This window comes from Corella eumyota, chromosome 1, assembly GCF_963082875.1.
Source record: "Corella eumyota chromosome 1, kaCorEumy4.1, whole genome shotgun sequence".
NCBI classification, from domain to species: domain Eukaryota; kingdom Metazoa; phylum Chordata; class Ascidiacea; order Phlebobranchia; family Corellidae; genus Corella; species Corella eumyota.
This window is the reverse complement of record NC_137490.1, coordinates 20,693,957-20,721,896: the sequence shown is the minus strand read 5'-3', so window position 1 is coordinate 20,721,896 and position 27,940 is coordinate 20,693,957. Positions and strand designations below refer to the sequence as shown.

At 27.1% G+C, this 27,940-nt stretch overlaps 4 protein-coding genes across 7 annotated transcripts; 1 reads left to right on the top strand and 3 right to left on the bottom strand.

The window, feature by feature from the left end:
• Positions 1–892: 892 nt before the first annotated feature.
• Positions 893–11,335, bottom strand: LOC145740748 (MYCBP-associated protein-like). Of its 3 annotated transcripts, none has more exons than XM_082558584.1 (20): positions 10,951–11,335; positions 9,707–9,837; positions 9,364–9,551; positions 9,057–9,147; positions 8,190–8,373; positions 7,778–7,897; positions 7,305–7,412; positions 6,830–6,993; positions 6,430–6,543; positions 6,149–6,257; positions 5,566–5,754; positions 5,176–5,300; positions 4,438–4,583; positions 4,055–4,169; positions 3,470–3,654; positions 3,009–3,124; positions 2,666–2,713; positions 1,783–1,862; positions 1,222–1,392; positions 893–1,035 (listed from the first exon to the last, which is right to left on the bottom strand). In XM_082558584.1, exons 1-20 carry the CDS (start codon positions 11,069–11,071, stop codon positions 964–966), a joined length of 2,577 nt encoding a protein of 858 aa, XP_082414710.1. In that variant the 5' UTR covers positions 11,072–11,335; the 3' UTR covers positions 893–963. The 3 variants fall into 3 exon arrangements, with proteins under 3 accessions (XP_082414710.1, XP_082414712.1, XP_082414711.1); XM_082558586.1 differs by lacking the exon at positions 10,951–11,335 and adding an exon at positions 10,217–10,929; XM_082558585.1 differs by lacking the exon at positions 2,666–2,713.
• A 181-nt stretch (positions 11,336–11,516) lies between these two features.
• LOC145742040 (protein-glucosylgalactosylhydroxylysine glucosidase-like) lies at positions 11,517–14,127 on the bottom strand. Its single transcript, XM_082559782.1, has 2 exons — positions 13,161–14,127; positions 11,517–12,985 (listed from the first exon to the last, which is right to left on the bottom strand). Exons 1-2 carry the CDS (start codon positions 14,125–14,127, stop codon positions 11,847–11,849), a joined length of 2,106 nt encoding a protein of 701 aa, XP_082415908.1. The 3' UTR covers positions 11,517–11,846.
• Positions 14,128–14,366: 239 nt separating this feature from the next.
• LOC145741998 (uncharacterized) lies at positions 14,367–16,233 on the top strand. The gene is made up of 4 exons (XM_082559726.1): positions 14,367–14,959; positions 15,127–15,316; positions 15,480–15,687; positions 15,849–16,233. Exons 1-4 carry the CDS (start codon positions 14,367–14,369, stop codon positions 16,190–16,192), a joined length of 1,335 nt encoding a protein of 444 aa, XP_082415852.1. The 3' UTR covers positions 16,193–16,233.
• Positions 16,234–19,198: 2,965 nt separating this feature from the next.
• On the bottom strand, positions 19,199–26,629 carry LOC145744690 (arfaptin-2-like). 2 transcript variants are annotated; one of them, XM_082562607.1, is made up of 9 exons: positions 26,442–26,629; positions 26,076–26,127; positions 23,659–23,829; positions 22,623–22,741; positions 22,328–22,428; positions 22,083–22,203; positions 21,456–21,613; positions 20,543–20,717; positions 19,199–20,201 (listed from the first exon to the last, which is right to left on the bottom strand). In XM_082562607.1, the coding sequence occupies exons 1-9, from the start codon at positions 26,538–26,540 to the stop codon at positions 20,061–20,063; spliced, it is 1,137 nt and encodes a 378-aa protein (XP_082418733.1). In that variant the 5' UTR covers positions 26,541–26,629; the 3' UTR covers positions 19,199–20,060. The 2 variants fall into 2 exon arrangements, with proteins under 2 accessions (XP_082418733.1, XP_082418742.1); XM_082562616.1 differs by lacking the exons at positions 26,076–26,127; positions 26,442–26,629 and adding an exon at positions 25,069–25,171.
• Between the last annotated feature and the right edge of the window lie 1,311 nt (positions 26,630–27,940).

The following is a 27,940-nucleotide window of genomic DNA, read 5'->3' as shown; positions in this document are numbered from 1 at the left end:
TTTGAAGCATATTTTAAACGCCAATTAAAATGCATAAAATTGTTCACTTTTTCATTTTATAATTGTTGAATATATTCTTAAACAAGTTCTCCAATATTTGTGTAATAAAACAATATCACTTATTAAATGCAACACAAAACATTGGACTTTTACCCAAACAAAATATTATCCTTAACTTTTTTTGTTTTTGATTTTTTCCGAAAATTTCTTTATCTGGTATTTAAGTTTTGCATATGCACATGTAATAAGACAATTAAATTTGAATTTAAAAGTTTTTTTTATGACTTATGCTTATATCTTTTATGCGTATTAATATTTCTTAATTATATTTTTAAAATACGTTTATTATGCCTCTACGGTTGTTTTGGTAAAGTGAATTAAAAATCCGAAAAAATTAATTTAAAAAAAATCTACGAAATAATTTATACCTATGACGTCATATAGCCAAAAAAACATGTCAAGGCAAAAAATTGGCGTATATTTTTTGTTTTTACATATTTTTGCCAATTTCTTTAACCGATATTCAAGTCATATGCACTCGAAATAAGACCGTTAAATTTGAATTTAAAAGTTTGGTAACGTAAAATCGTCTACAAACTAGCATCACGAGTTTACCATACAATTCATATCAACACAGTTAAACTAACATGTAGGTGTAAACACGTGATCAAAGGTGTAAACACATGACTAAAGGGAGATAACAACCTAGCGTAAACAAGAAAATGGCGAAATAGGTTCTGCTTAACTTTTTTTTTAAATAATTTCAAAATATATCCAAAAAACAGAATGACTTATAAACAAAAAAATAAAACTGTGTCAAAAAAGTGAATGTGTATTCGAACTAAATAAGTGCCTACATTTTAACCTATACTAGAGTGAACAGACATTTAACTAAAATAAATGTTTATTGCAACAAAAAGTATAAAAATTTGGGTACACGTTTAATAAAAAATTAAAATAAAATTATTCCGCTGACTCAGCTTCTGAAAATGCTAAGGTCATGCTGTCAACCATTTCAACCAACAAAATGTAAACCTTTAAATCAAGAATTTTATTTAAAAAAAAAACTATTTTTTTAAATTAAAAATTAAATTTTTCACAATTTTTAATACTACATTTTTTTATTTTAGATACATTTTTTTATATACTTACTACAATATTTATATAAAATAAAACAAAAATGCAAAAAATGTGCCAAAAACTTAAAAATCGTACACTTACTTGACTATACATTTTTTCTGTGTATTTTTTTCTGGTTGCTGGGTCCAAGGTATCGGCCTGTACTGGTCTAACACTAGATGGTGTCTTAGAGCCAATATCACGATCAACAGATAATTCCTTTGTTGGACTCTGGGCAGGTTGTTTTCCTCCCTTTCCTTTACTTTTTGGCCTCTGAAAATATTTTAACAAAATGTGTGTTTTTACTTATGTTCAAACATACATAATAGATCTTAGGGACGATATATATTTAAATATGATTATTTCATAAGCCTACAAAATAAATAAGACTGCTGTTTTAGTGCACAGGTAAATTATCGCGGGCAAATATTTGTTGAAAGTTGTGACCATTTTACAACAATTAAAATCCGACCCGAAATTCTTAAATAGTTTAAAGTCTTAAATACATAAATAACATCGGGAAATTAAAATCTTATTTATATCTTAAAATTTTCGTTTAGTTTTACAGCACCAAAATAAAAAAAATCAATAAAAAAAATAAAAGAAAAATTTTTAATAGATACTTGAAAATATTTTGTATAGAACCAAAACAAAAAAACTCACTTCTTTTTTGCCTCCCTTTTTACCTTTATCTTCTTTCCCCTCTTTACCAGTACTCTTTTTACCCTTGCCTTTTTTATCATCTGAAAAGAAAAGCAATGTTAAAAAATAAAAATTAAATCTATTTTAGTTATTTATAAAAAGAGGTTATGTTATATTAAAAACACACTTTATAAAATAAAAAAATGCACAGCAATATAAAATAAATGAAACAAAAAGCATTGTATATCATCCACTCACAACTTATATATTGGACTCTATAAATAATATAGTTTCATAGTTACTACCCATTACAGCTCATTTAACTTGCTTATTCTATTCTAAATAAAATATATTGCCCCCTTTTTTTCTCTAAGTCCCAAGTTAAAATGTTGTAATGTACTAGTAGACTGACTTACTTTTTCCTTGACTTGAAGCTTGTGAATTAATAGATTTGGCTGACACCACTAAAAACAAAAAAACTCTAAATCTCAGCACAAACCTTTTTATTGTAGAGTTAACAAAATTAAAATCCTTGCCTAACTTGCTTTATTAGCCTATATTCAGTAAGCACAATAAGTTTAACTTTGTGTTAAAATTAAAACTTTTCTTGTGAAATGTAATGACAACATTCTTCTATATTTAGTATGAAAAGCAAAGCAGAAAGTATTGGCTATAAGATAAAAACTGATGGAATTCCGTTTAAAAATAAGCCTTAAATCTTATTTATTACTAACTGAAGAATAGAAATAGCTAGTAGATTAAAACTTGGTTATTTTTTTGCTGAAGTATGTTATTAAGCATTGGTGTTTGGTTAATAAAACAAGCCAGAAAAAAAATGTTTTGGCAAAACAAATGTGCAAACTCGTCACAAAAAGCAAAGCGTGAATTTCACAAACTAGCTTGCCTTTTGAGTCAGCTTTAGTTTGAGCTGGGGGTATAGCTGCAGTGGAGGCTAATTAGACAAAAATTAAATTATTTGGTGATATTTTAAACACTATAAATTCAACGCCGATAATTTGATGGTTTAACTGATTTCAATATTGTATATCTATATTATGCAATACTTAAACTAATATTTAAAAAAAAATTATTAAAAGAAGGTATATAAATATTACTTAAATATTTACCCAATAAAACATCCAAATTTTAGGCTTATAAAAGCCTACTTTATCAATTTATACTAAAAATTAACAAACAATACAAATAGCATATTAAAACTTGAAATAAATAAAACACCAATAACTTACAGGGTTCAGGTTCACTGAATGATTCTGTCATAATGACTTCAGGTAAACCCATTATATTCCGCACCAACATCGAACATCCAGATATATTATCTATTGTATTCTGCCATAACTTGTATCTATTTGGTAAAAAAATAAAGTTTGAAATATACTGAAAACAAATAGAAGTTTTTTTGTTAAAACTTTGTAGAAAATTTTAATTTATTCAGATTTTTTTAGCATGTGATAAATCGCCACAATTTAACATCAACAAAAAATTAGTTAAATTTTCAAATAGTTGAAATAAACAAAGTTTAATACAAAATAAATAAAAAATTTCAATTAAAAAAAACTAGTAAATAAAATTATTTAAATAAAAATACATGCAAGAATTTTAAAAATATCAAAACAGCAATTTTGTTCTAAAAATAAATATTTTTTTTTATTTTTTAATTAAAAAAAATCTGAAATCTAGCAGAACTTACCCTGCCGTATACATTTTTCTTTGTGCCGGAGTAAGCGGAGGATTTGAGAGCTTGTTGATCACAGTGTTGACTCCGGCTAACAACTCTTCCTTAGCCTCTTCATCCGGGATCAAATTGACGCAGGATTGGAGGTCATCCAAGGACAAATCCCACTCCTTGCCTTCCCTGTCTTCCTCAGTAAATAACTGAAAAAAAAGTTAAATATTAAAATTTTTTTCCTTTTATTTTTTGAATTTATTTTAAATAAAAAAATATATAAAAAGCAAATTAAACTTTATTTCAATAAGGTTTTTAAATAAAACACCTTTTTTATTAAAAACAAAAATAAATTATCAATACTAAAAAAAACCTTTTTACGACACCGATTCTTTAAAAAAAAAAAGCATTTTTCATAGTTTTCCAGAAAAAAAACATTTTTAAACAGCCAATTAAACTTGATTTTTATTAAATTTTTAAATATTAATATTTTTTTTAATAAAACAACCAAAATTTATCATTAATACTAAAAAAAAATTTTTACAACACAATTTTTTTAAAAAATCAAATTTTAAACAACAAAAATTAACTATAATTTACACCAATAACCTGTAGATAGATGTTTTTCAGTTCGTTAACAGTTTCATGATCATAAAATCTGCCAGGATTTTTTCGCTCAAATATTTCTTCTTCAGTTATATACAAATCAATAGGAGATGGTGATCTAAAATTCAAATTTAAAATTAATTCAAGTTTAAATTTTTATTTCACTTTTAATGCAGTTTGGGTATAGTTTCAACAAATATAATTGTTAAACTAAAAAAATATATATGTTTTTAAAATTATAAAAAAATTTAAAAAAAAATAATAAAAACACAAATTTTACAACATTTTAAATAAAAAAAATTAAAATGTTAAAAATAATATCTAACTAATATCTTTAAAATGAGAGAAAACAACATGGCATAAACATAACTTTTACTTAAACTCACCTATCTGGTGTTTTTATACTTCTCACTATTTCCTCAATAATATTTTTCACACAAACTTTAGCTTCCCGTTGTTCCAACTCATTCTCGATGTGACTTCGACAAACTGTCGTTCTTTCATCATCAACTGCAACTCCTTTCAATACAACCTGGTAAAAATATAAATTTAAGCCAAATTTAAAAAAAAAAAATAACAGGAATATTATGAACTTCTGACGAACCAAAAAAACAATTAACACATTAATTATCAGGCAATTATTATTATTAACTAAATGATAGCCCGCCGCACCGTCAAAATTTCATTTGGAATAATATAGTTAAAACTAATATTTGCATTAATTTGCGCATCACAAACGACAGTTTTAGTTATTCTGTAGACATATAAATTTTTGACATAAATATATTTTTTAAATAGCGCCATTATATAAAAAAAACTGCTAAAGTCCAAAAACTGACAAAGTCTATGTAATTCTGGGTTAAAGTAACAAATTTAGCAATGAGTGAAGGTAATAAATTAAGCCTTTCACATTTGGAATAAATACATGTAAAAAAAACAAATACTGTGTTTGTTTTATAGTTCAGCCCAAAAAGGATTGCAAATTTTTTAAAAGCAATTTAATAACAATTTTAAAATTTCTGAATAGTGTAAGCACTTTTAAACTATAAATATGTTATTTTAATAGTGTTTAGGCCTTAAGTAAAAAATATCTTAAGTTTAACATCGGCTGTCAATCGAACTACCTGTAGTGAGGCTCCGCCCATCACAGCTGGCTTAGTTGTCAACCTCCAAGTTTCAGTAAAAATTCCAGCAATCGCGGATTTGAAAATAAACGGAAATTTTCGGGTGTCCCCAGGTAATATTACTCCTATACAAAATAAATCAAAGTTGTTAAATAAGTTTAAGTAAATGACAAAAAAGTAACAGAAAATAATATATGATAAAAACATTAAATTTTCACTTAAAAATAGTAAAGGGTAAATGTAATAAGAATTAAATTTATTTTTTTACAAAATTTACCCACAAAATTTAAAGTTGTATTGGTAATATTAAATACGCCTTAAAAAAACGTTATAAATTTCAGAAACTATAAAGTATATTGATCCAAAATATTTATGAGATTTTTAACTTACCTTCTCCAGTATTGAAATAAAATCTCTGAGTAAGATCCACTTTTAAAGCTTCGAATGCAACAACTTTTGGCACTTTTGTCCATTCATAATAAATAGCAGTTGTTCCGTTATTCTCTACACTTAAATACTGGGTCGATCTTTCATTTGATTTTGCTTCAAATGTTACACGAGTTTCAAATCCAACTTCACCTAATTTAATAAAATGTTAAAAAATAATTTAAATTTTAAAATCTATAAATATTAAAGCTAAATCAACTTGTATAATTTATATGCTATTAAAATAAAAAAACTATCATTTGTAGTGCATAGGTAAATATTTATTGCTAACATAATAAAAACAAGAAACTTAATGGCTGAAATTCAGTCTGTAGAGCTAACTAACAATAACTAACAAGCTAATGCTTTCAAAAACTTGCAAAAAATTATAGTTTATGCATAAAATTTCTTCAAATTCAGTAAATTTTATCGTTAACAAGTATAATAGTTACCACATAAATCAAATAACAATATCTAAGGTTTAACAATTAGTAATATCTGATTTGAATTTTTTAATTTTTTTTGGTTATTTTTTGATTATTTTTACCTTTATGTTCTGTACTATTTCCTACCCAACTAGCTTGGTGGCTGGCAAATATAATAGAAGGTCCTGTGATAGGTTCCATTATAACATCGGGGTATTTATCGAGTGGGTTCTAAAATATAAAATTTTGTTTAAAATTTGCGACAAAAATTTGTCAAAAAAACTTTAATTTTAAAATTGAGCCAAATAAATAAATTTTACAAAAATTTAATTTACTATTTTAGTGAAAAAGTTTATCCATATTAAATAATTAGCAACTTGTTTTAAGTATTTTAATTTTTTACTTGATACTCAGGTTGTTGTGGTGGGTATATTTCACCATTTTCATAATTATTTGCTCCTGGCAGTACTTCCAATTTTTCCTCATTATTTCCAATCACTTCAAGGTTGTTTAAATCCTGAAAAAATTATTTGGAATCATTTAACTTAAAAAAATACCATTTAAAATACAAACAAAAATAACAACATTTTTTGCATAATTTTAATATTTTAAATTTTGAAGGCATGTAAATTAGATATTCATATATATGTATATGAATATATTTTTCAGTAAGCTTTATTACATATTGATTTAAAAGTGCCCCGAACATAATAAAAATAAAATGAATAATCACATATTTAAAGTATATCTAAAATTGCAAAAAAAGATTTTTTCTTAAATTTTGAAACCGCTTTATAACGTACAGGATGATATGGATCCAATTCATTTAAAACTGGTTTAAGTTGTTGAGTTCTAGTTCTTAAATATTGACTTGAATGCCAAGTTTTACGAGGGTCAACTGTTAGTTGTTCTCCTTTGTTTCTTGTTCCTATTTCATGTTGAACTGTTCGGGGTTTGCCAATATGTTCTGAAAAAATTTCAAAATTTTAAAAATAAATAAATTACAGATATTTTTTAATATCTTTATCTGCAAAACAAAAAAGACCCAAACTTAGAGTAACATTAGTTTCCCTGACCTAGTCTCAAATTGACTAGACAGTCTTGGATGTTATTAATCATATTGCCACTTATAAGACACTTATAGCACCTTACTTAAACCTTAAATATTAACGCCAACAGCCAGATATTAATTTTGTTTAAAAAAATTAAAAAACTAAGTTTCTTGAACTTTATTTAATAAAGTTTAACTAGTTGTTACTTAATATTATATTTTCTTACCAAACTCCATGGGGCTTCCCCTTTCAGTTTTTGTCAAGGTCATTTTTATTCCAGTGAGGTCATCACCAAAACTTTCTTGTTGTTTCCAGAACTCACTTCCAACCCGATCTAAAATATACTAGATGTTTAATCAATTTTAAATTTACTAAAAACACAATTGAGATGTTTTTTATAAAATCATTCTCGCCCTTACCCTATTCTGGAAACATAATTTTAAAAAAATTAACATAATTTCGGCGAAAAAAGTTTTACAATTATGTTTTTTTGTAAGTATACCCATTTAGAAAAATAAGTTCAGGTAATAATCAAAAAACAGTTCAGTCATTTTACTAATTTACAAATTAAATTATTTAAATTTAAAGCAATAAAAAAATGTAAAACTTAACATCAAAAATTATAACCACCTCCATATCTATAACTTACATTCTTATCATAATAAAATCTTAATTTTTATTTCTATTTAATAAACTTACACCCCTTTCCATAGTCCATAGCAGGAATAGCTCGATCCACCAACTTTCTTTTCTCCTGCATCGACCTAAACCTTCCATCCTGATTCATCACCAATCTATCCAGTGGTTTCTCTAACAGATCTGAAAAATATTTAATTTAAAAAATATTTTACATTAAAATCTTTTTAGTGCCAACACGGTATATTAGGGGTTAAAACACTTGGCTTTATTGTATAAGGTCCTGGGTTAGATCCCCAATAGATCTATGCCTTAGTGCCCTTGTGTAAGAAGCTCTTAACAGCATAATTCTTGCTAAACCAAATACCAATCACAGTTCAACTACTAGACAAATTAAACCAATAATATTTAAAACTCGAAGTCACAATTGTAACCCCTTTAAAATACAAAAAAAACATAAATTTTAACAATTTACTCGAAATATGTCCTTGCTGGCGCTTTCTGTCAGCCATTTTTCTTCTCCAGTGCAACAATGCTCTCTCCTGATTAATTGCAGTTGGAATTTTGTCGTTGGCAACACTTCTCGGCCTCTCGTATTTTTTTACCTTTAACCTCTGAGGTTGAAGGTCAGGTACTTCAGTAACAGCGGGAGAGTCGGGCTAAAAATTAAAATATTTTAAATTTTTTAAAATCAATAATTAAACATTATTCCATAAGGTTCAACTGCTTTCTGGTTTCATCATAATCAATAATATCTTAAACTGTCAAAGTAAACTCAAGATTGAGTTAAGGTAACAAATTTTACTAAATACCGGCAGCGTGGTGTAGTGGTAAGAACACTTTCTACACCACACATGAGGTCGTGGGTTCAATCCCCACTGATCTCATGCTGTAGCGCCCTTGAGTAATGCGCTATAAACGGTATGAGCTCCTGCTGGGCCAGCACTTAATCAGCAGCATAATTATCGGGCAATTATAATCTATAATATTCCAAACTGCCACAGACAACTTGAGACTGGGTCGGAGTAACATGTTACTCTATGTTTAAGTTGCGCATTCGACTTTCCCACATCGAGGATAAAAATATATACAAAAAAAAAAGTAAAAATGTTTAGGCTTTAAAGTTGGCCTCATAATCAAAAATAATTTAAAACAATAAATAATCTTAAAATTCGATAAATTTTACAACATTAAGGCTTTAAAATTGGCCTTTTTATATCAAAAGTTTAAAAAAATCACTTTTACACAAAAATTTGTAACAAAAAATAACTTTAAGAAGTAATTAACAACAGGGCATTTAATTTAATTACAAAGCTTGACTAATTTATAGTTAAAGAATTACCCTCATATCATTTCTTTTCACAGCTTCACTTACAAAATTTTCAACCGATCCTAACAAACTATATGGAACAATTCTACCATCAGGCAAGTACCTTTACAATTGTTTAAAGGTTAATAACATAAAATTTAAAAAATTTACATAATTAAAAATATTTGGTAATTTACGGACCCTTATTTTAAATAACTTGTTTTTTGTTTTTTATTTAATTTTTTTTTGAACCGAATTAAAATTAAAAAACCAAATTAAAATTTCTAAATTAAAAAAACACTATATTTTATAATAAAAAACAACCATATTTTTTACTTACCTTGGACCAGATGGACCAGAATAATCAATTGGTTTAAGTTGTGCATCAGGGGGTGCTGGTCTAGCAACCAATATTCGTCTGGTTGGTTTTTGAACTGGTAATTCTGATGTTTTTACTCTTCGAACTATAAAGTTTTCTGAAACTGGTTCTCTGCTGGTGTCTAATGGTTTTTCATGAACCAAATGTAGCTGTGTGGTTAAATAATGGTGTTTCATTCAATTAAGCCAAAAAAAATTAAAAAATGTATTTTAAAAAGGTTAGCATTTAGAGAAACATTTCAATTTCATTATTTTTTTAAATTTATTTTTTTAAAGTATTTTTAAAGTTTTAAAAAAATAGTTACTTCTTTTAGATCTTCATCTTTAATCGCAAGCTTCTGTATCTCCTCATTATTAATCACATCATTGTTTTTTTGTTCGACTGGAGAGGGGGGCTTATCAGGGGTCCCAGATATTATCTTCTTCTTTGATTTATCTAAACATATAACACATGATTTGTATGTTTCTAAAACATTATTTTTATAAATCAAAAAAAAATTTCTATATATATTGCTTAAGTTTCGTAGAAGAAGATACATTGCTACTTGAATACTATATATAAAAAATCCAATGGTTAAGGCTCTAGCCAGCTTGCTGTAATAGTTTTGTTAATTAGATTAATTTCTTATAAAAAAAAATACATAGAAAAAGGACTTTTACGTCAAACAATGTAAAAATAAGTTAACAATTAGACAATTGTAAATATGTTTTTGTCTGTCTGTTTATACTATTTAAACAATTATTACAGCACTATAAACTTACAAACTTAACTGTTAAAAACATTAACATTTGAAGTTTTTAATAAGTTTACTTACTTTTAGTTAGCTTTGAAATCGACGACATAATTCAGTTTTAACAAACGACGACTTTGATTTTACAGACTGTTCGAATCGATATTAATAATTGGCACACTACATTGTCATAGCAACCAACCACTACAGAGATTCATAAGCGCTACTACGCCTTCTATTGACTTACAGGCCGTCAAGTCAAATACGCTTTTTAACGCTTCGAACTATTATTGTGTTACAAGCTTTATACTATACGTTAGCACATTTCTTTTGACAAGATATGACCCGTTATTTACGCTCATTCACCCATTTACAACACAATAGAATTTGCCCGAATTTTGATATTATTTGCCCAGTGGAATACTTAAAGCAAAGGAATGACCCACAGAGCTTACATGGTATTTAGCCTACGTAGTATTGTAACTTTTAAAAATGGCTAATTTTATGTAGCAGATAAGCCAAGTACAGATTTTAAAACACAATTGTTTTACAATATTTAGAATTTTTATGTTTTGTTTAAGAATTCTTGGACAATAGGTGGTTTAATAATACCAACTTTAGAAAAGGCAGGTTTGGCTATTTTTATAAAAACTTAAGTTTTAGATTTAGATATATTGCAAAAATCAGCAAAATAACGAAGATTAAGTAAGGTTTGGTTTTAAGTAGAGACACAACTGCAAAATTCGCTCTAATTAAAACGATTTCAAAAAAATCGCAAGGACTGGAATCGAACTCATTACCTTAGGTTTTCGACTTACCGTCTTCAACATCGCCTTCGTTAATAGTCGAAGCAGTTTGTGGATGAACCGTAGAAGGTGAATCAGCTGCCATGGCTGACAACTTGCCCTTGGACGACGCAGTTCTTGCTACACTCCACATTGCCTTAGTTTAACTTAATTATAGCGTGCTTAAAATTAAACAGGAAAGCTTTTTCTATAAGTCTAAAAACTGTAAGCCTTATAAGGCTATCTTTGTTTAAAAATCCCTTCCTTAAAGACAACTTCCTTATATATTATATTATAACACTTCGTAAAACTTGACTTAAAACATATTATTAATTCAACAGCAATAAGTTTATATGGTTTATAAAGGTGTAATTATAAGCAACTTTAAGATAGACATCTTTTAAAAATATAACTTAATTAACAGCTCCACAACACTATGTGAATAAATGAGAGTATAGAAAATGGATCAATTGTAATCAGGTTCCATAGCAACAAATGAAATGAGATACCGAAGTAGAACAAAGGCCTCAATAGAATATAATCTAAAAAAACGGTTGGTTTAAAAAAGGATGTTTGTATAACGGCGCGTAATATAAAGGGTTTATGATATATAAATAAAAAGTTGAATGGAATTGTTACTTTCTAAACCTGTTAAATTTTGCGCGGTAGCAGAATTTAGTTTTTTAGTATTTTTTGGTGGAATTAGGTTCGATTTTAAGCGCAGTACATGTAGATCTTTAGCAATTTATTTAGTAGAATTCAAAAAAAAGTAATTTCATTTAGGTAGTAGTCAACTAAACAGTTAAATTTAATACAAATAAATATAAAATTTAGAATTTGGCAAGCAGGAAATAAAAGTTAAACAACAGTAGAACAAAAAATTTAGACAAATAAGATATACAAAGAATAGAAAATTGCACACAGATAATTTAAGTTATTTCAATGAGCCCATGCAGTATTCGTATATTCTGATAAGGTTTACATAACGTAAACTTTTTATAATTAGAACTTATTGTAAGACATTGTCCAGACTTCGCCAAATAGTTTAGGCGAATTTCAATATTCTTTTCTTCAATTTTAATTGTAAATGAAATCCCTTTATACTTGATACCATAAATTCTAATCTCACGTTCGTTTGAATTAAATGGAGGAAACTTTGTGTTTAGTAACATTTTATTAGGTAGGTATCTTATACCTAAATAACCGTACAACAGACTTTGCAAGTAGGCTCCAATTCCAGTTAAAAAATTAGTGGCGCCATTTCCGTCTGCCTGCTCAGACCAAATCAGAAAAGGCTGCTGTATATTGTTCAACTGTTTTAAATACATTTTATCAGCTTTTTCTTTTTCCCCAGCGCTTAAATAATTAATTGAGAACATACCCCAGGTCATTGCCGGGCCTTCCTCCGTAGTAGCCCCCGCGTAAACTTCAAGATCGTTCCGATGTTCTGCAACTGACATATTTAACATAAGCGGGAATCCGAGCATTATAGCATCCGCTTGTTTCACTGTATCGTTAATTGGGTCAAAGCCGCCAAATTCGGGATGATAATATCCCGATTTTTGATAAGTTTTACGTGGTATATACATATTAGAAGCTATCTTTTTCCATATAAGAGCTTCTTTTTCGTAATCTCCCAATTTAAATGCAACATCAGCTGCAAAATTTAAGGCGTTTCTGGCTGCAACATTCGTAAAAACCGAGTTATTGACTGGCGAATGCCACTCGTCCGGCCCCATGACGTCATTAATGACGTAACAATGAAGGGTCGAGTTATAAACAACCCTTGATTCAAAAAACGTGGCGATTTCCCGCAACATCATCCAAACGTTGTTTTCTTTTAAGATTTCCCAGTCGTTTGTAGCATAAACGTATTGCTGTAACAGGTGTACTACATCCGCTGTGACGTGGATCTCAAGTTTAATGTAACTGTCACCAGGGCAGACGTCATAACCGGTATGCGCTGTCTCCCAAGGATACATTGCACCCTTATAACCAAATTGTTTTGCCTTGTTCATGGCTGGGATAAGGTTTGAGGCACGATATTTGATTACTTCTTTCACTAAATCTGTGAACATAAAATTTGTTTCAAAATCACAAAAAAATCGTTATTCGGTTCTCAAACTTTTACAAGTAGTTCTTTGTCAGTTTAACTATTATCAATAAATTTGCCAGGAAAAAATAATTTATAATTTAGGCCTTGTTAAACATTTTAACTTTGAATTAAAACATGTTACTTTTACCTGGGTGTAAAGGTAGCAAGGCTGGAGCAATCCAAAAATCCTGGTCCCAAAAAACATGCCCAAAATAATCTTGGCCCTTACCTCCATTGGTTAAACCGCCGGGGCTAACTCCGTAAAACTTAAATTGATCTTTTAACAATGGAAATGCACTTAAGAGGTAATAAAGTGACGATGTTACTGTTTTACTTGTGTTGTCATCAGAATTGAGTAAAATGTTGGAATTTTGCCAGGTCTTTTGCCATTGATTTTCGTGCATTTCTTTTAGGTTTACAACGTTTGCAATTGCAACTTTGTAATTGGTTTTTGTTTCTTTATAAGATAGTCCGATTGAAGTAACAAAAACATAAGTAATACTTTTTCCTATATCACTTTTTTCAACGTTTATTTTTATTTCATTTGGATATTGGGTTGAAATAATATAAACTTTTGATGTTTCTGAAAACGTTTCTTCAGAAATTTTTGTGCTTCCAGTTTTGTATTCTGCATTTAAGATATATCTACACAAATTTAATTTGCATGTTGAAGCAATGAAGTTCAAATGTATTGGATTTGAGAATTCAAAATCATCAGATAGGTTACTAGATAATGAATACAACTTGATATTATAAACACCAGGTTTATAAAAAGTTAATTTAATTTCGTGTACCAATAACCCTGAATATATTCTATGTGCATAAAAAATTTCTTCTAATTCATAATTAAAATTCTTAAGTTGTATTTTAAAAACCCCATTTTTCATATCTTGAATATATTTGATATTAGTTTTATTTGTGCTTGGGTTTAAAATATAGGGGATAGTATTGCTTGGAACTCTTGCTCTATGGCTATTCCCTTTCCTTCCATTATAAATCCCATTTACATAAATTGAATTACCAAATAATTTCATCCCAATAAATCCATTTGAAATAGTTGGGTAGTACTCAGTATTGTTAGGTAGGTAATCCGATTGTAATATATATGGGTCCATATTAATTTGCTGTTTTTTCCATATCTTAATTGCTGTAATAGTTGCAGCTTGGCAGTAAAATAGGAATATTGCAATTATGTTCATAGTTAAAACAATACAGAAAATGTGAACTATTTTTACCATCTATATAAAAATTAAAAATAACATTATCCTGCTTTCCAATAAAAAAGCAAATTTAAAAATGCTATGTTTTTTTACAGAATTTAACTATTTTTTTTTAAATGGATACTAACAGAACAATGAAAAGATTTGGTAATAAAAATCGAATAATAATTTTTCTTTTACTGCTAATAATCATTATAGTATATGTGGATTATCACAAATATAACTGGGAACCTACTGCAGTTAATATTCTAAAATATCATGCTAATAGAGTGGAAAAACTATGCTCAAATTTTCCTACTAAGGAAATTGATCATAAATATAAAGATCTGGATTTAAAAAAAGATTTTCCAATGCCAGAATGTGAAAATATTCTGCACAACATCACAGAAGGAAAATGGGTGAAAAATGAACAAAACAACTTTAAACAAGTTAAACAGATAAACATAGACCACCTAAACTATCGAAAACATCAAGGCATTGTTACAGAACAATGGAGAGAAGATGGACAATGTGGCTACAGTGTTTTATCAAAACGTGTCACAAACTCCTGGCCACAGTCTGGTAGTTTTTGTGACCCATTAAGTAAAAAACCATGTTGTACAGACTATGAAAAAGGGGTCTGTGCCCCGATTTCAAAAGCGAATGATAATTGTAATTGTAAGAAATGTGTAAACACGAAAAATTATCATGATGCATTGTTATCAACTTGGCATACAAATGATCAAAGGTAGGCTATAAAAATTAACAAAAAAAGTTTAATATAAAAAAAATAATTTTAAACCTTTTTTTAAAATAAAAATTATAGAAATAACATAAGCAAACCCAAACTAACTTAACCTGCAATTTCTCAAAGTTTAAAACAAAAAATAATTTTGAATGTAATTTAAATTTTAGATGTAAATGGAATAATTACAATCAACATGAAGCTTGTTCAATCTTAAATAACCTTGCCAAAAACCAACAACCAGCTGAGATATTGTTTTTGGGAGATTCCCTAATAAGAAACACATTTATGGGATTGGAAAGTGTTCTGATCAACAAAAACCAAAATATTTTAAGAAAATGTGTCACCGACGAATTAAAAGTAAGTACAACAAAATTAAAATGAATTTTTAAAAGTTATTTTTAAAAACGAATCTCACTACTTTAGCATTGTAAGGTTATTTGCATCTTTTATACCAGTATGTTTTAAAACGACATCTTAAAGATAGCATTTTACCCTGTTTAAATAATTTAAATTTTTTCAGGATATTTGCATCAATGAGAACATATTTTTACGGCGCGAATGCCATGATTTTGCTGCAGCTCATTCTCTAGACAATTTAAAACATGATGTTTGTGATGGTCTACGAAATTTTGACGCATCATTCTTATGGGCTATGGGACCAGAACAGTTATTTAATTTGTTAGAAAAAAGAAAGGGAAAAGAAAATACTTATGTGGTGTTGGGAATAGGTAAGAAACAGTTCAACATATTTACAAATTTAGACTGTACTTTAACTAAAAACTTTTAATTTAAAACAATCTTAACTATTCTGTCTTTACATCAATTTTAAAAATTCTAATAACTGTATTTAAATTAATTTTTTTAAATTAATTTGAGAAACTTGTTTTAGGTCTTCACTTTAAATGTGATGCTGACAAAATTATTAACAATTTTCTACGCCCTGCGCTCACTCAATTAAACCACAACAAAAATAGCTGGCCACGAATTATATGGACCCCACCACTGAGCATTGGTCTTCTAAAACCCCCGATATATTTCTCAATACAAGGAGACAAAGCTATTACTATATACACTCAAAAACTCGAGGAATATTTCAGGCCTTATGGGATACCCATGTTTGATTTTAGGGGTATAACAAAAGGGGTTAATAGTTACGATGGGACACATTATGGGACTGGTGTTAACGTTATGAAAGCACAAATTATTTTAAATTATTTTGCAACTATATTGTGATTTCCTAAAATGTTTAAACTTTTTGCAATACTAAGTAAATTTACTCCGGTATATTTAAATGCAATAAATTATGTTGCTATGCTATTTTAAATACTTAGTTTCTCAGTGATTTGTAAGAAATATATGTTTAACTGTGTTTTATTGTTACTAAAAATTGATTTTAAGTAAAGTCCTACGTACTTTATATTTTTGCAATATTAAAATTTTTGTTATTTTTTAAACAACAAATTAGTTTAGGACACTACTGAATTTTAACTTAAATAATAATGTTGCAACTTTATTTTTGTAAAAACTTAACTAATAACCTAAAATAAACCAAGTACTGACCTATGCTTAAATTAGAAGGCGGAGTCTTAGGTCTGTTGAAACTTCTGCTTCCAGTCTTACTTACTGCTTTACTTCCAGGAGTGGTCACCATTATAATTCTACCTAAGTATTCTTGCTATGTTGTGAGCCTGTCAAATTAAAAACTTGATTTAAAAATCATACGACTACCTGAAAATAATTTATTTTAAACTGGCATTTCCTAATGACAACTTCCTAATAAATTTAAACTAAAGATATTTCAATTATTAACAGTGACAGAATACACTATATAAACAACAACAAACTTTATCAAACTTACAAAAATAAACGCAATTTGCTAACATTTACTTAAAAAAATAGTGTCTATATTAAATTAAGCAATTCAAATACCGCAATATATTTAAATTGCAGTTTGCAAAAGTGTGCAATTAGCAACCTAAGCTGTGTAAGATTAAACAAAATATAATGTATAAGCTTAAACAAATACAATATCTTGTTAATAATTATAATTTAAATTACCTGTAATTTTACTTTTTTTAACTTGGTTTTACTTTTATCTTGACAACCACAACAAACTTATTTTTGTTTTTAACCTTTTACGTAAGAGGTCGCTAGATTTCAAAACAAAATCACGTGACTAAACATAAATTTGTTTATCCTCAATAAAAGTTTTTTTTTTTAAATCACGTTTTAGTTATTTTTTGCAACAAATGGGGCAAAAACACAAGTTTATTATTAAATAAATCACAATTTTAAAAAAGCTTCTTATAATATTAGCTACCAGTGGTGTAATTATTTGTAAATTGTCCAATAAAAAAAGCATAAAATAAGTATTTTTAATTTTTTTTTATTATGGTTCAAAATCTTAGATTTCGAAACAAATACTTATTGTCAGTGTATTAAATATGATTCGAAATCTTAGATTTCGAAACATAAGGTTATTGTCCGTATATTTATTGAAAAATGTAATGTTACTTAAGCAGAGATCAACAATTTTTGTTATTTAAGCAGAGATCAACAACGAGTTCGGTTATTAATATGTGTCAAATTCGTGCGTTACAACAAAATTTAAATGTTTTAAAATATCCTTTATAATTAAACTTAGTTTAGATTTTTAATATAGGTTATAAAAGTAAAACGTATATAGAACGCGATAAGAAACGCGTGAATTTACAAATTTATATTACTCGCCACTGCCATCTAGCGGGAAGGATAACTGATAAATTTTAGTGACTACAATCCATTAATTCGTTTTATTTGAACACATTAGCAGAACTTAGACTAAAAATAGTTGTATTAAACATATTTCAAAACAGCAAATAGTAGTATTAAATATATTTAAGCTCGAGCTTGAGCTCGATTAGGGTTAGAAAAACCAAGGTTAGGCTTTCCAATAAAATTAAATTGAGAATACAAAAACTTTAATTTGGTATCAAAAGTTATGGAAACGCTTTGTTAAATAAAATGCACTGCTTAATGAGCATTAGCTTTTTGAATACCCATTAACAGAAACACAATACAAACACATTGTTGAAACTTTGTTTCTTAAATTATACCTTAATATACCCCTTAAATATACTTTTATGACCTTTAAAACTATAGTTAATAAACTGCAGGGCTCTTAACACTATTTCTTGAGTTTTTTCTTGAAAAGGTGCTGTTTAATTTTTTTAATCACATTTTTTATTGGACTTATTAAATATCAAAATATATTGTTTTACTTTGACCTGGCCTTAAGTTTAATGTATTAATTTATGCATGGAAAAAACTTGTTAATTAAATATAATTTCTGATGTTTATAACTATATTAAGAGGTTATATTTAGCATGGTTTTTGATGACAAATTTAGGCAGCGTGGTGTAGTGGTAAGAACACTTGCTACACCACCATGAGGTCGTGGGTTCAATCCCCACTGATCTCGTGCTGTAGCGTCCTTGAGTAAGGCGCTATAAACGGTAAGAACTCCTGCTAAGCCAGCACTTAATCAGCAGCATAATTACTGGTCAATTATAATCTATAATATCCCAATCTGCCACAGGCAACTCGAGACTGGGTCGGAGTAACTGATGTGACTCTATGTTTAAGTCGCGCATTCGACTTTCCCACATCGAGGATAAAGATATATACAAAAAAAAAAAATAATAATAATTTTTTGTTAAGTTATTTCGATGTTAATTGTTCCAATTTTAAGTTATTCTTCATGTTTTAGGACAAAGTTATGTTATTTTACGGTAACCTGGCAATTATATTAAAACTGCAATCCTTAAAAGATAGTTATGATTCTTAAACAAGTTGTGAATTTCATAACATGTACGTAGTTTATTAAAATAATATTTATTAAAACTTGGTTAAAATATCAGTTTAATATAAAATAACATAAAGTTGTGGTGCGCAATATTTCATATGTTGTGACCATATTAAAAATAGCAATTTTTTAAATGCCATCGTTGTTAGGTCATTAAAATTACCAAGCCAAAATGTTTTAATTAAACAAAGACGTATAAACATTTAACCATTTTCATACCTTTTTTATATATAAAAATCTATGCTACAAATAATCAAATAATTTCGAACCATATTTTATTTATCAAATAAATTTAGTTTAAATTAACATTTAACCTGTGAAAACTAAACAAGTATAGAAAAAATATTGTTTAGTCAGTTTTTCAAGTTACTTGAATAAGTTATTTTATTATGGATATTCAAAATTTGCACGTAATCTAAAAATAACTAATTATACTACAAAAGCAAATAAAGTTAGGCGTAGATATATATGCGTTATGTTAAATATAATATTACAATGAGCATAATTTACAAAGAAATATAGAATTAAAAGTTGGTTAAAATAATTTATAAAAAGAGACATGGGAAAAAGTTATAAAAACATAACAGAAATTTATTTGCTACTTGTTTTAAGTATTTTAACACTAAGCATACTGATAAAATTTTAATTAACTTTACTTTTTTGTTTTATAAAACACTTTTAGATTAGACCTAAAATTAATAATATTTTTTAACTGGTAAAAAATATTCTAAGCGAGTGCAAAAATTTGTACTGTGTAAAAATAAACTTGCCAGAAAAAAAGTAACTGATATTAAACCCATAATGGCACAATGAAAATTGTTTTTTAGTCACCAGCTTTAAAACTGCATAAAATAAAATGTTACAGCACAATTCTTATTCAACAAGTACCTAGAAAATGTTAACATAACACAAATAAACCCAAAAAATTTATGCAAAGAAAATAAGATCTTATTAAACTACATACATAATAATCTGGAAAAAACATACTAATATAAAAAATCCAGACAATATTAAAAAAGATTAATTCTCTGACTTATTATTTGATGATTGCCAAAACAATTATCAGTATCTTTGTGTACTAACTTTACTAATTTTATCAAACTTTATTTGGATGAAAAAAAAAAATTAAAAAATGTTTTTTTATGATAAAAACTATTGTCTTCTTAGTCTATGATACAAAAACAAGCATTTCCTTCCTGAAAATGGTGTTTAAAATCCGCCATTTTCGTGTAAAAAAATTCCAATGAAGTATTGTATTTAATCTCTTTCCACCCATGAAGAAGGAGTAGGTTTGATGTTAAACTGACTTACTGTTGCCTCTAGTTTTTGTTGGTTGCCAGCAAAATAAGCTGTGATAGCGTTGTGGAACAACAACAAATTTTTCTGCATCACTTTTACCTAGAAACAAATAAGTAATTAATTTAATTAAGGATATTACTTAGTAATTGCCTACCCTTTGGGTTGCATTTTATTTGTTCTAATATGGTCGCAACTACGAAGTTATATTCGCCGCGCACTACAAATGGCAGTTTTTTATTAAACAATTTTAAAATAGACATTTATACCTTCCTACATACATCAATTAAAACTTATGTATAGATTATTTCCCCACTTTACATGAAAAATGACTTTAAATTTAGCCAAAACCTAACAAAATTGTTACAGTTTTGATTAAAAAAAAATTTCAAAATTTTTTTTTATTTTTTATGTTTTTTTTTCAAAAATTTAAATTAATTTACCCTGTTCTCGTCCAGAAACTGAAGTTTTACCCCAACATCACTTCTCAATTTATCGTAAATTTCTTTCTGTTTATTAAAGTTGGATTGTGCAGTCGATAATCTTGCTATGTTTGATTCAGTTCTTGGGGCAAGATTGTAATATTCCAACTCACTTCTATATGCATCAAACTCAACTCTGAAATAAAATAAATATGTTTAAAAAATTTCAAAATATTTGAAAAATAATTTATAAGTACTACAAAAATATTTCTAGTAAATTAATAAAAAGTGAATCATAAAATCTTGTTACTTAATTAAAAAATACAAGAACATGTTTAAGTAAATAAATTGATTTTTAAGATTAATAATTTCAATAATTAGGTGAAATTTTTTTTAAATTAGACAACTACATTAAGTAGTAATTATAAAACATAACAAAATATTAAGCATACAATTGGTGTGATTTAATTTAATATTGATAAAAAAAAGAAAATCAATTATTGAACCCAGTTTAATTTAGATAAACCTATTAGAACATATTAAAAAATAATTGTAAAATTCCCAAAAGAGTTATAAAAATGTATACATAATGAATTATATATACATTATTAGTACACAAAAAAAGGGCAATTTTTGGAAAATGTATATTGGAGGATTTTATAAAAATTTATAAAATTGAACAGTACTCTTAACTGTATATTTGCAATTTAAATATATTAATAATACTTTTAATAATCTTATTAACCCATTTTTTTTATTAATACACGCCCCTATCATTAAAATAAATTAAGTTAATGGAATAAATTAAATAATTAATATAAAAACTATTTAATACACTAAAATTTTGGTGGCTATCTATATTATTTTCTTTATTAAAATTCATAAGTGAAAAATAAAGTTTAGTTTAAATTAGAAAAGAAAAAGTTTAACATACCTAGCAGACTCGTATCTAGATACAGTCAATAAACTATCATCCATCGTTTTAGAGCACAGAGTCGTTAAACCACCCACGAAAAAATTAACTGCCGATAATAAAGTTTCGCCATTTTTAACCAACACCAGTTGTGTCTCAGCATTATACCGAAATTCATCCTACAAAATAATAAAAAGGAAATTTAATTTGTTTTTTCTTTGTAGTTTTGTGGATAAAATAACAATATTCTGAGTTTTTAAAATTTTTATTTCGGAAATTTTTAGTTTTTTTGTAAATTTTGGATCTTAAAATATATTTATAATGACTTAAATAAAAGAATAAAAATGTATAAAAAAAATTTAAAATAATAGCTGAAATAATTTTTAAAGTATTTGTTATTAACTTAAATAAAGTTTACATCTTTTTTTTATAAATTTTAACAACTTTTTGAAAAAAAATATTAAATGTGTGAAGTTCCTAAAACAATATCCAACGGTAAATAGATAAAGTCTCAAACAACTCTTAATAATCTAGCAAGTATAATAGAATGACAACCACACTGAAGGTGGTGCACAGCTGGTACTTGCTCCAAATAAACACCAAATATTTTAGATGGTTTGCGAAAAATATCATGCCATTTGTGGTTACCTGTAGTTCTTGAGATTTTGATGATAACTCAGCAAATGCTTCTCCTAGTACTTTTTGAGTTTGTACGATTGAACTGAAGTGAGTTGCCAATGCTTTGGTAAGTATAAGCAAGTTTTCATATCTAAATAAAATCAATATTTAGAAATTAAAAAAAATATTAAGAATGCCATTACATTTTTATTTCAGATACTTTTGATTAATAAAAATGTTGTTAATGTCTGTTTTTAAAAAAAATCTACACTAACTTTCTTTTTGTATCTCTTAAAATTTCAATTTTGGCCTCCAACTCCAAATCTACAGTTTTCGTTCCTTTACCTAATTTTTCCGACAACAACTGCTTTGTGCACTAAAAAAAGAAAAAAAAATGAAATTATCAATAACACATTTTCATTTTTTAAGTACACATTAAAAAAGAATTTAAAAAAAACATTTTTTTTTATTTTAAAAGTTACTTTTATTCAAACAAATTCACTTTTTTTCTGTTAACTAAACAGTTATGGTAAAAACCATTAAAAAATTGCATTAAATGTAACTAACTACCTTGTATGTTTTAACACTCCATGTCTTCAGATTCTCAGCTTTAACTGCTGCAGCTTGTTGAACTTCTTGTAATGTCATAGTTTTTACTGCAGGTTTCACACTAGTGTGGTTTCCAAAACCTGTGTTAAAAAAATCAAAAATAATTTAAAATTGTGTTTTAATTAACTGTTTTTTAACTGTATTAAATACACAGTTTGGTATATATTGCAATCAAAAAAATTTACCAACATCTTTAAAAATGTTTATATATAGGCAAACACAAAAACCCAATTTAAACCTATTTTGTTTTTAAATAGAAATAACTGCCTTTATTTTTTGTACACAAACAAATTAGATGTAATTAAAGCAATCAATAGCTTTATTAAAAAACAAACAAAGCCATCGTTAAAGTAATAATTAGCTGTTAAAGAAGCAATTAACATCAAAAAAATCTCACTATTAGGCCAAAAAAATTTATAAATATGAAATACATAAAACAGTTATAAAAAAAAGATATTTGAGATAAAAAAGTCATTTTTAAAAAGTAAATTTCAATTTAATATTGAACAAATTTTAAACACAATTATTTAACAGTCAAATGAAACTGAATATAAAGCGAGACATTATAGAACAAATACTTAGCTATTGTGTTCAATTTTCACTGTTGGTATTGTGTAATATTAAATTATACGTTACCAGATATGAGGTAAAAAAAAAACAAAGTGGTTTAAGACCACTTGTTAAATTTCATGTGCTATAAGTTTTACAGGCTTTTGAAAATACAATATGTAGAGCTAAGTAATAAAATTAGTTTTCCCCCAAAAAAATATGCCAAAATTATTCCTTAATAGCTTGAATATCTAACACTTTTTAAGTTTTTTTTATAACGCTTTATATAATTTAAAATTAAAAATAATTAAAACTTTTAAAAAACTAAACCTATTTTTGACAAATATGTTGCAAAAGAACAACACTACCACTACAATCTAGTAATTACCATCCAAAATAATTTTCTTCAAAAAATACAAAATTTTTTTTTACAAAAATTAGAACTTACTAATATTCGACTTTGAAGTACTGAGATTTGATTTAAACATCGGAGATTGGTTTTGGTCAGTTGTTGATTGTGTATGTGAGGATAAACTTGCTGAAGCGAGTCTACTGCCCACTGCTGACTCTCCTGCTAGTCTGCTTCCGACATTCGAGGACCCTCCGTAAGTTTGACTACCTGAAAAATTATTTAAATTAAAGAAAATAATCAAAAACTTAAAGAGAAATATAAATGCAAAAATAAATTTTTAAACCTTTTTTAAAAAAGGTTCTGAAAAATAAATGACAATTGCAAACTAAGAGATAGATTTAAGCATGATTTAAAGTTAAACCTTAGGTTTTATCTAACCAAAACAACACATTCTCAAAGTTAGTATATAGTTTTTGCTAATAAAAACTGACAAAATATATATATATGTAAACACAAAAACCCAATTTGAACCTCTTTAGTTTTTAGAAATAACTGCCTTTATTTTTTTTACCCAAACAAATTAGGTGTAATTAAAGCAATCAATAGCTTTATTAAAAAATAAACAAAACCACGTTAAGTAATAATTAACTGTCAAAGAATAAATTAACATCAAAAGTAATCTCACTATAAGGCCCAAACTTCTTTACGAACTCCTTCAAATTATAAGACTTACAAATAATCTGACCATGCTCATTCAGCAAAGTTCCTGGCATTTTTCCGCTCGAAATTTAACAGTTATTAAAAAAGAGATACTAATACTGAAATGTACTCGTGTGAGACTGCCGTAATATACAACGTATTAGGTTGTTTCCTCACAATTCACTGAAACAGGAAATTTAACAATAGATACAAATGGCTTATAAATGGCACATTTTGATAAGGGATTAATTGATTCTTCTAGCTAATAGATGGGAAAAAGAACAGGCTATTTTATTTGTATTTTTATTTCAATATTGACATAACTAGCCTATCAAAAATAAAGAACTTTTTAGATTTAGTTAGCTGATTTTATATTAAAAATAACATTTATCAAACACTTTTTAAATGTTTAGCATTAAAAACAACATATACAATATATCCTTTAAAGTAAAATCCTTTGTAATTTTAGTGTAACTTACATACAATAGAACTAGAAGGGTTATAGTTAAATAAACAGATGACGTCATATGACATACTAACCAGCATGTTTCTACCACGTGTATTAAGTATTCGGTATATAGTGTAAAGTGTTTTACATTAAACATTTTGTAGTCATGTTTAGTTACCTGTGACATTAAACCTCATTAAACGGTAACATAACCTACTCTTAATACATAATAAAACATACATAAAATAAAAGGAATATATATACTATACGTTATACTAACTTTAAAGCTTTTTTAATAGAAAAATTTTAATTAGCTTGAATAATACATTTAAAAGAGAATTCAGAATTTATTCCTTTACCTCTAAATGAGTTACTTCGGCTTCCATTATGATACATTTTAAAAATTAAGTTATTTAAACAATTTTTCTAAAATACCGGTTAACAAAATCTAGCTAAATACCTAAATTTAAAACAAAACTAATAAATAACTAAAGTATTTTAAAGCTAAATTTTCAATAAATCAGTAATAACCTATTCAATGCCAAATACCAAACTAAATTGCCTTTCTGTAGGACAAAACATCTATACCTACATCAACAATCATGTGACTCAACCACAATATAATAACTTGTGTAACTTTGAAGTAGAGTAACATATGATGTCATCACATAGCCCTAGGCTAGACTTTATATATGACACGCTTGAATAAAAATTTGTGAGTGGCACTTGTAACCAATCAATATATAACAGGATATAACTCCACTTTAGGATTCTTTATAAAACAATTGATATGTCACAAACCAGGGTTTCGAAATTATATAAAATATTGTAAATGGTTATATAGTTAGGGCAAGTTGCGTAGAGGTTTAAACCACAATTTTTTACAGCTACATTAATGCATTTTTACTAGTGTTAGCATGTAACTAAAAATCTTTTTAAAGAATTTTATGTTTATTATTTTATCATTAACGATAAACAAAAAAAATAGACAATGTATATAAATTCTAAAAAATTAAAATTTAGTTAGTACTAGTAGCCCTCTATAGCTTAATTATAAATTTAAACAAGTATAAAAATTGTATATACTATATATACATGTAAACCTACTTAATAAAATCTTACTATAAACTAAAATTTAATATTTAAACTAACTCTATCTAGAAGTCTAACCCTTAATTGTTATAAAGCATAAAAATATTAGGGTTTGTATATTCTATGAAAACTATAACAAACTAACAACAAATATGGCACACCGGTTGCCTGTCATATGTAACTAATTATACACTAAGTAATACCAACATTACAGTTAGGCCAACAGTTGCCAAAATTCCCTATATTAAGCAAACAAGTACTTGACTTCACTTACCATTCACACCAATCGCAGTGTTGGGTAGACCGGGACTTACTGAAGGAGAAGGCTAAAAAAAATACAAGGTATATGAATTAAATTTATAATTTCATTAAAAAAATTTAAAGTTTTATTAATATACTTAAAATTAAGGCATCATTTTTTTAAAAATAGTGACTAATTTTAACATTTTCAATATAAAACTTAAGTTATTTTAAAGTATAAGATAAACAATAGTTAATTTTTATTGTCTATTATTACTAATATTACCAATTTTTGTATTTATTAGCAACTGTTTTATATATATTATATTTACTTTTTTAAATTACAGAAGATGATTAAGAACACTGCGTAAAAATAGGTAAAACCAAAAATTAAACAAACCTGTGAGTTCGATTCATTTTGTTGAGCTTCGTTTTCATGATCTCCATTTGATAACGAGATTTCAGTTGTTGCTGGTGGCACTTCAGTTGGAGAATCCATTGTTAGGTATTTTAGTTTTATTTGATAATATTAACGCAATAAAATCAAATTAGAACTTACAATTGAATAGATCTTTATTTTAAATATTCTAAGACTAAAAATAGTATATTTTATAACAAAGTTAATTTTGGTTGGTTAGATTTTTACAGGAACTTTTACAGGAATTTTTTTTCTTTTTATCCTCGATCAGAGAGGCTGGCTTTACAGACCATATACTGATATACAGATAATATTTATTATATAAAACAGTGCACTGTCACATAATAGCTTCAGGACATGGCGGGTCAAACCAAGGACCTTACGTAGCCAAGTGTTAACCACCACGCTACGTTATATATTTAGATATAGGAGTTTTAAAAACTTCTCATTCAGACATTGCCGTCTCATCGTCTGCTCGTTCGTTCGTCTTTTTATTTACTTTGTTTCATTACTCTCTAATACCTATAACTTACATGTCACTTTTTACATTAAGTTTAATACCAATAGCCTAATTATATTGCCCTAGTTACCGAATAGAACTGATTACCAAACGCATTGAATTTAAAATGTTAGATTTCAGGTAAAAAAGCTACCGATCGCTGGTTACTATTACGTCATAATCTGCCTTCTGTCGTTTACCGAGTCAGTCGGTTGGAAACTAATTTATAATTTATCCTCTAGAAATAATGTAATGTAAACTGTAAACTTTATCAAAAGTTAATTTTAAACAATTTTTGACATGCAAGAATAAAGCTAAATGCTTTATAATAAATTAACAAAAAGCTTATATATAACCAAAGTATTGAGAAAATATAATGTGCTAGAATATTATCAAAATATTAACATTTTGCAGTAACAAAACTTTTAATCAAAGTCAAATTCTTCTGGGTCGTAATTATATTTATTTGTGTCCAAGTTTATATCACTTTTATCACAATCATTATGAAGACAATACTCATTCATTTGTACAATATTTTCCACTTTTTCTTCGGCATTTAAATCTTTTTCAGCCTCCTCGATAGCCTTTTTTAGAATTTTTGTATTCTTTTTGTTGGTCTGGACTACGTATAATGTAATAGCAATCACCAAAATGGCTAGAAAGATTTCAGCAGTGATGTAAACAGTTCTCCATTTAGGTAACTTACTCCACCAGGTTTTAACTTCGTTTTTTAAAGTTGCATTTTCTAGTTCTTGTTTGGCTTTGGACATTGAAACTGCCACTGGCAACTTATTTTTACCATTTTCTTTGTAGATTCTTGAAAGTTTTGCTCGATTTTTTGCTTTGTTTCCCATTTCAAATAACAATATAGATTTTATAGGACTTTAACTTTTAAACATAAGCTACACCGAGTTAAGTTAGTCAGCACAAGCTAAATCAATATAAGTTTTTCTAAGTTTTTCTGTGAATTAAAATAGCCCAA

Bases quoted from the DNA above. Each gene is read 5' to 3' on its own strand.
- LOC145740748 (XM_082558584.1), bottom strand. From the start codon at position 11,071: ATGTGGAGTGTAGCAAGAACTGCGTCGTCCAAGGGCAAGTTGTCAGCC. The intron at 6,258-6,429 runs GTAAAAAATTAA...TTTATATTTTAG, and splicing joins CACAACAACCTGAGTATCAA to AACCCACTCGATAAATACCC. The intron at 5,301-5,565 runs GTAAGTTAAAAA...TATTTTGTATAG, and splicing joins TTATTTCAATACTGGAGAAG to GAGTAATATTACCTGGGGAC.
- LOC145741998 (XM_082559726.1), top strand. From the start codon at position 14,367: ATGAAAAGATTTGGTAATAAAAATCGAATAATAATTTTTCTTTTACTG. The intron at 14,960-15,126 runs GTAGGCTATAAA...TTTAAATTTTAG, and splicing joins TGGCATACAAATGATCAAAG to ATGTAAATGGAATAATTACA. The intron at 15,688-15,848 runs GTAAGAAACAGT...AACTTGTTTTAG, and splicing joins TTATGTGGTGTTGGGAATAG to GTCTTCACTTTAAATGTGAT.
- LOC145742040 (XM_082559782.1), bottom strand. From the start codon at position 14,127: ATGGACCCATATATATTACAATCGGATTACCTACCTAACAATACTGAG. The intron at 12,986-13,160 runs GTAAAAGTAACA...TTATGTTCACAG, and splicing joins CTTGCTACCTTTACACCCAG to ATTTAGTGAAAGAAGTAATC.
- LOC145744690 (XM_082562607.1), bottom strand. From the start codon at position 26,540: ATGGATTCTCCAACTGAAGTGCCACCAGCAACAACTGAAATCTCGTTA. The intron at 23,830-26,075 runs GTAAGTGAAGTC...ATAATTTTTCAG, and splicing joins CACTGCGATTGGTGTGAATG to GTAGTCAAACTTACGGAGGG. The intron at 20,718-21,455 runs GTATGTTAAACT...ATTTTATTTCAG, and splicing joins TCTAGATACGAGTCTGCTAG to AGTTGAGTTTGATGCATATA.